This window comes from Juglans microcarpa x Juglans regia, chromosome 5D (assembly GCF_004785595.1).
Source record: "Juglans microcarpa x Juglans regia isolate MS1-56 chromosome 5D, Jm3101_v1.0, whole genome shotgun sequence".
NCBI lineage: Eukaryota > Viridiplantae > Streptophyta > Magnoliopsida > Fagales > Juglandaceae > Juglans > Juglans microcarpa x Juglans regia.
In genome coordinates this window covers 21,535,783-21,547,480 of record NC_054602.1, presented here as the reverse complement: position 1 = coordinate 21,547,480, position 11,698 = coordinate 21,535,783, and the positions used below count along the sequence as shown (strand labels likewise).

General features: G+C 33.5%; 1 protein-coding gene across 1 annotated transcript; it reads right to left on the bottom strand.

Annotated features, from left to right (window-relative positions):
- Positions 1-209: 209 nt before the first annotated feature.
- On the bottom strand, positions 210-6,318 carry LOC121266158 (E3 ubiquitin-protein ligase At1g12760-like). The gene is made up of 4 exons (XM_041169895.1): positions 5,761-6,318; positions 2,875-2,994; positions 2,223-2,517; positions 210-645 (listed from the first exon to the last, which is right to left on the bottom strand). Exons 1-4 carry the CDS (start codon positions 6,231-6,233, stop codon positions 484-486), a joined length of 1,050 nt encoding a protein of 349 aa, XP_041025829.1. The 5' UTR covers positions 6,234-6,318; the 3' UTR covers positions 210-483.
- Between the last annotated feature and the right edge of the window lie 5,380 nt (positions 6,319-11,698).

Sequence of the window (11,698 nt, the reverse complement as noted above, 5' to 3'; positions counted from 1 at the left end):
ACCAAACAATGTGTTTTAAGTGACTTTAAAAACTAACATATTATCTAATCTTGTTATATGTGGACATAATGCTTCATTTTCTTTTCTGTATCAAAATCTTGGCACTGAAATCTTTCTTTTTTTTTTTTTTCGTTATATTCGTTGGCATTAATGAAACCAGCTGATCACAGAGAGAGAGAGAGAGAGAGAGAGAGAGAGAGAGATAGATCTCTAAAATCTGCCCACTATCCCCTTTGCCAGTTCATTGCTTTTCACGACCTAGTTAGAGTGAATTTGTCATTCATTACAACATGGTCATAGGCATTATACAAAATATACAATGATTGTAACAAGTACTGAAAATGCAATCAATTCGCAAAGAGGGTTTAGGAACTGGAACTATGCAAGAAAGTATCTTTTCTTTTTTTTGTCAGCAGCTCAGCAAAGGACCATCTGGATTACACCTCAGAGTCTTGTGAATCAATCTGGAGTCAAGGAAAAGGATCAGACCAAAGTATCACCCCTGAGGATATTAAATTTGCAGAGAGGACAAGTGGCATTTATTCGGAGCCATCTGCTGATGCATCCACAATGGAACTGGTGGTTGCAGGGAAGGGTATAGAGCTCCACTCCATCTACATATCGTGAAAGGCAAATGCAGCACTCCTATTGAACAAAAATGCAAATCAGAATCCATGTTTGAACTTTGACTGCTCTATAAACTTTTTTTTTTTTGGGATGTCGGGGAACCACTTTAAGGCAAGGCCCTTCGGACCCACCCCTGTAGAGTAAACCCCGGTCTCGTGCACCGCACTCTTGCAGACACAACAAGGAAAGCCTATATAGGGGAAAAAAGGCAGCTTCCTTTCTATGCTATCATTATCAGATGCACTATCACATAATGAGTTGCATCACTGATTAATCAAGTGCAATTGCAAAAGTTCGATATGTTGCACAAAATGGGAAAAAGAAAAACGGGAAGTAATATTACTTAACCCCCCACCCCAAACAAAGAAGAATAATAAAAATAATGTTGAAATGAAGTACCATGACTTCCCTACCAGAAAATCTGAAAACTCTACTGCTAACTGCTATTTACCTATCACAAGGGGGAAATAATGGATGACTTTCTGCAGCTTAACTGAACGTTAACAGATATTACCAGCAAGTGATCATTTAGTACTAACCAAGGAGTCATCTAATTATTGAAGCCTTTGCTAATTTCAAATAACTTTTTTGCTCATCTAAGGTTGTATTTTGTAGTAGCTACCAGAATCCATTGTTATTATTTCCAATCGCACGCATCAAGTTTGTATGATATGTGTCAATCGCCCCTTCAACATGCCACAACTTGAAGTTTCAATCAAGTTTAAAAGCAAGTGAAAATTATATACAAATTTAGCCCAAGATTTTAGCTAATCAAAGATATCAGCCAAGAAACACACACACACAAAAAAAAAAAAAACTGCGTTTTCCCATTTCACATAAGCATGCCAAAGCAACAGTTCCAAAACTTCCAGTACTATTCCTGGGATGGTTCCTTTGTGTTTAATGCTTGGCATCTGGCAGGAGCGAAATGCTAGAACCTTTGAAAAACGCGACGATGGTGTTGGAGTTAAAAGACATTATTATCAAATTCATCATAGTTGATGGCTGCCTCAACTCTCTCAATTTGCTAATTTTCTAAATTTTGATTCTTGCTTTTTCTTCAACTAGTTAGTATGGTGTGGTCTCTTGTATACTTTCTGTGTACATGATTTGTACCCTTTGGTGCCATTAATAAGATTGACTGACTTATCCAAAAAAACATATTATCTGCTCATTTCATTTTAATGGATGAATAAAATCCAAAATATTTGCATGTCATTAGCCCTGTAACAATGAAATGACTTCTAAAATTTATCACCTTGGAAACCTAGTATGTTTAAGTGATATGGTAACATTTGTGAAGTCACAGTTAAAAATTGCATTAGCAAAGAGAAACTAGCTCTAATCAAAGCTAAACACCAGAATACATTATTGCTATATTCACAAATACAAATACTTAAAGTTAGACTAACAGTGCGGATGGGGTTCAAAGATTTATAGCATGCACAAGCAGATTTTCTTGGTGGAAAGACGGATAAAAGACATAAAATTATATCAAAATGCTTTTATGCCCAAAAAAAGGAAGAACTACATCTGACTTAATAAATTTATAACTAAAGAATATAAAAAACAGAGGATAAGAGATTGCTGCTCACAGAATCCTCTGGATGAAGACAAAGTTCATTGACATGGTTACTGTTTGCTGACTGCACCCTTGCCCGAGCAATTTTCAATTTATCCTTGTCGAAGGTCCCCAGTGGATTGGCCTGGCGAAATATATACTTGGGAAGAGACCTTATATCATCTTCGGATGCGCCATCTCTTATTGTCATAGCATAGGCAAATGCTACAATTGGAATACAGCAGCAGAGAGCAAAGAAAATGACAAAGGCCATTCCAATGCAAAAGATGATAAAGAACACGTCAAAGGCTAGGAAAACTACTGTTAACCTGCATATAATTTACAGGGTACATCATTGAGGGTTCTACAAGTTCGTTGAACATGATAACAAATAAGTATCATAGCTAAATGTTATGTCCATCATCACTATTTCTGTGTTAAAACACATACTTTGCACAGGCCATGAAATACTGATTTAATGGATGATCTTAAATTCTTATAGTTGAAGGCCGACATGGCAATGAATAACAAATTTTCACATCAGATAATTCAAGCTAAATATATAATGAACTTGTGGATTGAGGGAAATAAAACAAAAAGAACAAGAAAAAGGAGCTTGGCCACCCATGTACAATTATCAACTGTCCATCTATCATTAGCTCAAAATTTAGCATGATGGCTCTTACCAGTAAAGGCGTGGAGAATCTTGCAGAAGAACTTGGCCACCCATAACAATCCAATAGAATCCAAACACCCACCAGATGGATGATATCATTGTATTTATTGATTCCACCCTTTTTAAAATGCTGAAAAACAAAATTTAAACAGAAATAAGTAATATACACATTCTTCCGTTGTTACTGTTATGCTGACTATTGCCACATATCTCAATACAACTCCTATGCCTAGGCTGCACTGCAAGTCTGCAACTCGCATACTAAAGCCACTATTAGACGCATCACTGAATAAAATGGTTCATCGGCAAATTGAAGAAAAAAAAGATAAGAACCTTTTATCTCATCTTGAAAAAATGGAACCTTGCCTCTTCCATAATGGTTTTCAAATCATTTGAACTCAGTTGTCTACGATCACAATAAAGTGGGAAATAGGGATAGAAGATCACTATCTATCTACAGCAACCAGTTATGAAAACTAACAAGTTCAGTATATAAAAGACATACCATAAAGAGCATCCACCAGCCACCTCAATCTAAGTAAAAGTCACGTGTAATTACCTTAAAAGATAGCAGAATCATTCAAGGAAATATGTAATGTCTTCCTTATAAAACACACATATAGCTAAAATAACTCAATATTCGTCCCAAAGGAGCTCCAATCGATCATCTATTTATCTTCATTTTCCAGCTTGCTACAGTAACCCTGCTAGATCTAGCATGCACTGTTCGTACATGTAAGAACTTTTTTATTTGTTTCTCTCTCCTCTGCATTCTTGATTCCCCACTTTTTTATTTGTAATAACTTTTTCATTTCTTCCTATTTTACTTCCAGCCCCTTTGATTTGTAAAAACTGTTCATACATGTATCTATAATTACTGATATCAAAGAGACAGATTATTGCTTTGGCCAGCTATGATGGTTAGTGACCTTTTTTATTACACTTTAAAATTTGGGCATTTTCATACATACATATATATATATATGTATGTATATATTTCCTTGTATTTGAAACATAAAAGAAATTTATTCTACCATATTGACTAAGTTGTTACACTAATTCACCTAAAATGGATCCAGAAAACACTTCAAGCGAGAGGTACTTCAAAATATAACATTGCATTAGGCTAGATGAAATGAAGTTTAACATTACAAGTACTTAAAGAATGACTATATTTGCCATAAATACTCAATGAGATCCGAGTGGAGTTGAGTATAAAGTCGTCGATCTCTAATGCGATGATGACATTCAATGAAGTTGCATAGGACAGAGTTGAGATCCATTTTTTGATCTTTTGATTTTATTTCTAAGTTTTGGTTGGCTTATATATTTTATTTTGTATGTATAGGACGGTATTATATCACATTGTATATGGGTAGATATGGAAAATATCGAAAGATATTGGGATGTTGCAAATTCATTGGTACTCAAAAGGAAATATCGAAATGAATAAAAAAGATTATTTAAAAGATATGGAGAAAAATAGATAAATTGATGTATAGTTTATTGCAAAAGTCATTAGGTAAAATAGAAAAAATGGATTTTGGTGAGGAATAATAGATAACAAGATATACCAAAACATTGGGAGTGCTCTGAGAATGTGAACTTAAAGCAGCTTCGTCCACAAAAACAAAGCAGATGCCCCCCTCTTTTTTGCTACCTAGATTAGCGATGAGCTATTAGCTACCCAACTATCCTGATGGCCATATACCAAATCATACGGAAAACATCAGTGTTGCCTATTATTCATACTTTTATCCTACCCATCAGATAAGCTAAAACCCAATCAAATTTTGTATGCAACAGACGTTATTGTTGTAATTAAAGAAGTACCCTTAAAGCTAAGATCCTTGAGAGAGCGCGAGTGTAATATCCCATATAATAAGTATAAGGGTAGTGGTGTATGGAGATATCACATTGTTTGAAAAATAAACTTTATAAGATTTAATGACACTTCAATTATATTATTGACTAGTCTTTTTGGAATATAGACCATGTAATTTGAAAATTTTATTAGGACGTTACAAATAATATCAGAGTCTATTTCAACTAAAAATGTAGGACTTGAATTGCGTCACTTACGATGGACTGGCCCGATAAGGATGTCTAGAATTTAAAGAGAGAGATTGTAATATCTCATATAATAAGGATAAGAGTAGTGGTGTATGGAATCTCATATTGCTTAGGAAGAAGAAGTTATTACTTTTTATAAAATTTTAATGTGATTCCAATTGTATCATTAACTATTTCTTTAAAGTATAAGTCATAATTTAGGTCTTCTATTGAGACGTTACAGAGACTTCAAAAGTTGTAAAATTGAAAACTAATTAGTGAGCGAAAATGAAACATGATGGGTTAACTAAAAATAGATACTAAAAGAAAATTTTAAACTTTTACTTTGAAAAGAAACGAATGCAAATTAAAATGACTATGAATTGTTAGAGATTTTTAAATAAAATATCATTTAAGATTTGTTTGGAGAATGAGATGTAATGAGAATTTTGTAAATAGTAATAAGTAATTAAATAGTTTGAGTTGAATATTTTTTTAATTTTAAAAAAAATGGATAAGATGTTTAAATAAAAAATATTAAAAATTTAAAATATTATTAGAATCTAATTTTATAATATTATTTTTGTTTGAAAAATTAAAAAATTTGAATTATTTTTTATTTTTTAATTAAAAATTTAAAATTATTATAATTATTAATTTAAAAATATTTATATTTAAAAAAATATGGGATGAGACAGTAATAGAATTTTGGGATGAGATGAATTTTCCAACAAGGCTTTACACTGTCTAGAAAAAAGAAGAGAAAGTGAGAGGAAATAAAAAATTTAAAGGAACAAACCAAAAGTCGAATTATCTTTTAACAAGAAAAGAAGGCTAAAGTTACCTGCCGTAAGTGAAAGAGGACGAAAGCGGAGGATGGGCGGCACGAACACGACCATTTAGAGAAGAAATCCGCTTGAGATACTCGAGGTAGACGAAGGTGAAATGTAAGACGCACTGAAGAGAGTAGCCACAGAGCCAAACCCTGAGAGGCGTGGACGGCCTCTCCTTGAAGGTGGACAAGAGCACCACAACGGCTACCACGAGGAAGGCCAGGTTCCACACCAGGTCCAGCACCAGAATGGGCTTCGAGTAGTAGTAATAGTAGTAGCCACCGAGGTTTTGGTCATCTTCGCCTTGGAGGCCGTCCGATCGGGGCTCGGAATAGTCCCCGAGAAGGATCGAACGATGGTGGTCGGCCGCGATCAGGCGGGTGGCGTAGCGAGTGAAAGGGAAGATGAAGGTAATGGGCGGCCGGAGCTCCAAATCGCTTCTCCCGTCATTTTCAACTCGTAGAGCCTGCTGCTCTTCCTCCATTGCAGACACAGATAGAAAGTGACTTCCGAGAGAGAGAGAGAGAGAGCGGGGGAAGGAGCGGAGTCAGTGGGGGAGTGGGAAGGGGAAGGAGAAAATGAAGGGTGTGGGGGAGTAACGTAAAACGACGTCACATCATCGTTTATAGGTGTGGACCAATTTTGTCATAGGTTGTCGGTATACAAACCTTAATCATTAAAAATTTTATTCTTCATCTACACATTATATATTATATATAATTTTTTTTCTTTTATTAAATATATAATGCATAAACGATGAATAAAAATATTATATTAATTTAATAAAAATAAAAATAAAAATAAATATAATATGTGATAATAAAGAAAATAAATAACAAAACCAAGTTTGAATTTGCTGTCAAGGATGTAATGATTGGATAAGGTCAGGTCGAGCATGCTATCCTACAAATGACTTTTATTTATTTTTTTCATCTATTTGTTATTTATCATAATCAATTTTATCTCTTCATTTATTAAACAATTACTTAATTTTAATAAGGTATTAGAATATCTGTTATCATGAAATAAAATTAAAAAAAAAAATCTTTCTAAAAAAGTTAAGTATCTCAAGCTTTTCACGTGTCATTTCTAAAAATCTATTTGTACCTGTTAAAAAAGAAAAATAATGCTAGATATAATCTTATATAAATCTTACTTAATTTTTTTTTAGAAAATAATATCTAATATAAAAAGTTAATTTTTATATGAGCCTTAAATTTTATTATTTTTAAAAAAAATATACAACAGTTAAATACTTTAGGAGAACCGTATAAATCATTTTCTAAAAAATAAATTGAAAAACATTGAAGAAGTTAGGTGTACTTTAACATATTTAGAGTATTAATATTGATCTATACATAAATATATGTAAAATTATCCCTTTTACATATCCACTTTATCATTCAAGTAAAATTCTCACATTAACTTATGTATATTTGAGATAAAATAATAATAAAATATTATTATTTTTTATTATTATTAATTTTTTGCTAAAATCAATTTTTTTATATATTTTACAATTAGCATCCACTACATATATTTGACATTAATAATACAAATATATTAATAAAAAATATAATTTTTTTATATATTATATTAAAAATATAATAAAATGAAAAATACATATATAATATATTATAATAATAAAATAAATGTGTAACTGAAGATTTGTTGTATTATTGAAGGAGGAAAAAAATGAAAGAATTGTGAGAGAGAGTAGGAAGAAAGATAAATAATGATTAAAATATAATTTGTATGGTGAATAATAGTTATCTAAATTTAGATAAGTACTATTTATATGTAGCTAAATATTTAGATATGTATAAGTTAATATAAAAGATTTTAAGGTTATATTATATAAATATGACTTTATATATATATATATATAGATCAACACTAATATCCTTATGCTAAACATTTTTGCCCATTTCGATAAAACAAAACAAAAGGAGAGAGAGAAAAAGAAACAATTAATATACAGATCTACAACGCCTTGTCATATCCGCCGAATGTTGCACTTTTTTAATATAATATAATAAGATGATCCCTCGCCATCTTGATTATGTGTTCTATTAATTAAGCATATAGTTTTGGGTTTCTAATTCTAAGATCAAGCATTTTAGAATAAGAAAAGTCTTTGTTTTAAATTGAGGTACGTAGCATATTTAATAAAGTGCTTATTGATGGTATATATTTAAATTTCACTATTTAAATGATGTGAATAACGTGCTGTACACACTAACATAGGAATAAAATTAGACACCATTTTTAAATATTAAACAAATCCACAAACAGAAATTGGAGGGTATTAGTTGCAGAGTTTGTTTCGTATAGATTTTGATATATTTGACATATAATTTAGTATAAATAAGAAGTAAATTTAAGTTTAGAAATAATTCTTCTTTCGCCCATCTATCTGGAGAAGGAAGAGGTCAAGCAAAATTCTTTTACTCTTGAATAAGGGTAGAAGACAGATTATGATCCAAGGGAAGATGATGAACGATCTAGCTAAAAAATGGGAAAAACTTTGTTTGACGGAAGAAGAAAATTCAGTCATATCGATGAGGTGAGGCAGATTGGAAGAATTAACAGGTAAAGGTGACAAAAGTCTGGTAGAAAAGGTTTAATAAGTCATAAGAGAGACGTATCAATTAGGAGGTTATTGGGTCAACAATGGCAAAAGTATGGAAAATCAACAAGTCGATCGTATTTCTTGAAGTATGTTCGAATATCTTTATCATCACGCTTGCTACCCAAGCTGATAAGCAGAGAATCTGGGATGGAAGACTAGGGTTGTGCATCCAGACTAGATTTTTTTTTCGGTCCAATCTAGAACCCAGAAATTTGGGTGAATCTGGGCGGTTATCTGCTAGGATCCAGTTACAGATCAGGGTATATAATCAAATATCCGTAATTAGATTTTTTAAAAAAAAAAAATGTTTCGAAATAACTACTCTCTCTCGAATCTCACTCTGTGCTTTAATTTTTTTTTTATTTACTTTAGTCTGAATTGAATGCAATTTTCTTTATGTGCTTCCAAGGAATGTAATTTAGAAATGAAAAGAAAAAAGCAATAGTAGATTCGAGAGAAGAGGAAGAGGAAGAATCAAATGATCCTTGATGAAATATACAACGAGATTGCACAAGCAAAAGCTCTACTTGAGGATGTTGGAAAGCACAATAAGAAGAAGTTTATGGCAGCCTGTTTTAAATGGAGTAAGTGAAAATTTGGTCTCATTTAATCTTGATATGCAAATGTGACGAAAAAAACTATAATGGAGATGCCTTGAGTGAGCAACTGAGGGATAAATAGGAAATGTTCTTTGTAAAATTGATATTTTGCATTGTGATGTAAACAATGTAATATGTAGTTTGCACTGTATTAGGTGTCTATTGTCTATTATTATTGATTTTTTTTTTAATAAAAATCTGAATGGGCAATGAAAAGTAGGCCTATGAATAAAACGCCCTGGGCCGATCCGTCTGCAAGACCCGCTATTAGCCCACCCGACAAAAGTCAGGCTCATCGGGTCAAGTGGAACAACAGGTTGGCTACGTATTATATCGGTCGAAACCGATGACAAATTCAGTTTTGAATCGAGTTCTCTCCTCAAACCCTAGCCACTCGGCGTTCATGGTCACCGTTGCACTGCGAAAGACATGATTCTTCAGGCCACGGCTTGTGGTCATTGAACAGAATTATTGTGTAGGGCATATGAGATTATCGTGCAGGGCAGTTTGGAGTTGGAACCAAAAGAGGAAAAAGAAAGAGAAGATGGAGGAGAATAGCAACAACATCATATCAAGAGAGATGTTGGACCAGGTGGTGAAATGGGTGGACTCCATGGTGGTCTTTGACTTCTTCTCTTGCCTCGAGCGTTTCTCTAGCCTCAATGTCACCACTATTGACCCCAACGACGATAAAGACGACGTCTCAATGGACCGCCCTCTTGCCCTCCACCACCAAGACTCCCAAAATGACATCGTCGATCTCCCCGTCTGATCCCCCCCTCTTTCCCTTTTCGGTATTCCAATTCCCTCTATTTTGATGTAAAATTAAGGTTTTCTATTTTCTCAACGCGAGAATCGTTGCTGATGTGTCCTGTGGTGTTTGCGTGCATGAATTATAGTCTATTGTCGTGGATTTACAAAGGACATCATTGGATTGTTGCTTATAAAAAGGTTTGGTGTTTAAAAAAAAAAAAAGATTATCGTGCAGGAAAAAGTTGTCGTCGATTTCTAGAGAAGCATGGGCCAAGCGAACTTCGACCCTACCCGCAGTTGGAACTTTGCCCGCTTGAAGATTTGCTTATGATATTTCAATAAACAGAGGGTTGATAACACCCACCATTGATGAGAGCAAAGCAAATAAATGTAGTACTTTGGATCAGGATTTTACTTGTTTGGTTTCCAAGAAAATGTAAAAGGGGTAGGAAGCGATCTGTATGATGGAAATTGTAGATAAGATTTAGAAGTTGCTTTGATGGTAAAGGTCCCTCTACAAATGAAGAAGAAAGAAGGATGTATTTTCAGTTTTTATTTATTTATTTATTTTTAAGATCAGTCGGGTCATACGGTTCAACCTGATTTTCTTTTGAAAGGCCGGTTCAGGTTGGGTTAGAGCCTTAAATGGAGATATTAGGGTAGGATCGGGCACAGACCCGATATTTTGAGCCAGGTTGTAGGCCTAATGAAAAGTATAAAAAATGCCTATAAAAATATTCATTATATATAAAAAAAATACCTATAAAAAATCATATACGTAAAGGCCTATATAAAAAATGCCTTTCAAGTGTTAAAAAGATTTTAAAAAAAAATCTGGGTATTAAACACGAATGTCCACATTTAAGAAAAAGTCATATAAAAATATTTTCAAAAAGTTTGAAAAATATATTTTTTTAAAAAAAGGTAATAAATCCGGATATACAATCCAGATATTTGGGGTTTACATCCACTTATCCGTTCTAGCTTTGACCGGGTTTATCTGAGTGGATAACCATCCTATTTTCAAAATCCGGATACCGATCCAGTTATGGCCGAGTATTCGGATCCGTATATGGATCTACACCCCGATGGAAGATCATGGTTATTTGACAACAACATGTTCGTGCTAAAATTGTTTGAGTGTACAATTCCACCACATCAGCTACGATTTGAGAATGAGATTTTTTGGGTTCAGATGCATGATCTCCCTTTGGACAACACGAATAAAGAAGGTGGTGAATTAATTGGTGAGACAATTGGAAGTGTGATCGACCTAGATGTTCAGTCAACAGTTTCTCAGGGTCCTTATAGAAATGAAATTAACAAAGCCAACTGCAAGAGCAGGTATGATTATGGTCTAGGGGAATTGGTTGTGGATACCTTTAAAATATGAAAATTGTAACAAAGTGACATCAAAGCAATAGATTCTTGGTGATATTGAAGTTGTTCAATTACTGAAAATGGCGGATTGTACGAGATACAAAGATTTGGAAAAGCTAATTTTGAGGTTAAGGCAATCGCAAGAGCAGCAGCAAAAGAGGGTCGAGGACTAACAGAGAGTTGAAGACCATCAAGGTGCTTTGGAAGAATTAAGTACCAAGATGGATTTGTTGTTGGAGGTTTTTAATGGAGGAAGATTGGGTTCAAGAAATGGAAATGGTAATGGAAGTAGCAGACACGAGTAAGAAAACTTTGCAGTTCCTTTTAGAAGTATCGCGATTGAGTTTCCAAGGTTCGATGGTGAGAATCCAACATGATGGATTTACAAGGCTAATCATTAATTTGCCTTGCATCCCATGCCTGATGGTCAAAATGTTTTAATGTCTTCTTTCTATATGGAGGGTAGTGCTTTAGTTTGGTTCCAAGATGTGGAGGAAACTGGCAATTTCAGCATTTGTGGCAGCCTTGCAACTAAAATTTGGTAATTCTTCCTATGATGATCCTATGGAAGCCATTACTAGACTT

Bases quoted from the DNA above. Each gene is read 5' to 3' on its own strand.
- LOC121266158 (XM_041169895.1), bottom strand. From the start codon at position 6,233: ATGGAGGAAGAGCAGCAGGCTCTACGAGTTGAAAATGACGGGAGAAGC. The intron at 2,995-5,760 runs GTAACTTTAGCC...TTTGTTTTTCAG, and splicing joins TCCTCTTTCACTTACGGCAG to CATTTTAAAAAGGGTGGAAT. The intron at 646-2,222 runs GTGAGCAGCAAT...TTTGTTCAATAG, and splicing joins GTCTTCATCCAGAGGATTCT to GAGTGCTGCATTTGCCTTTC.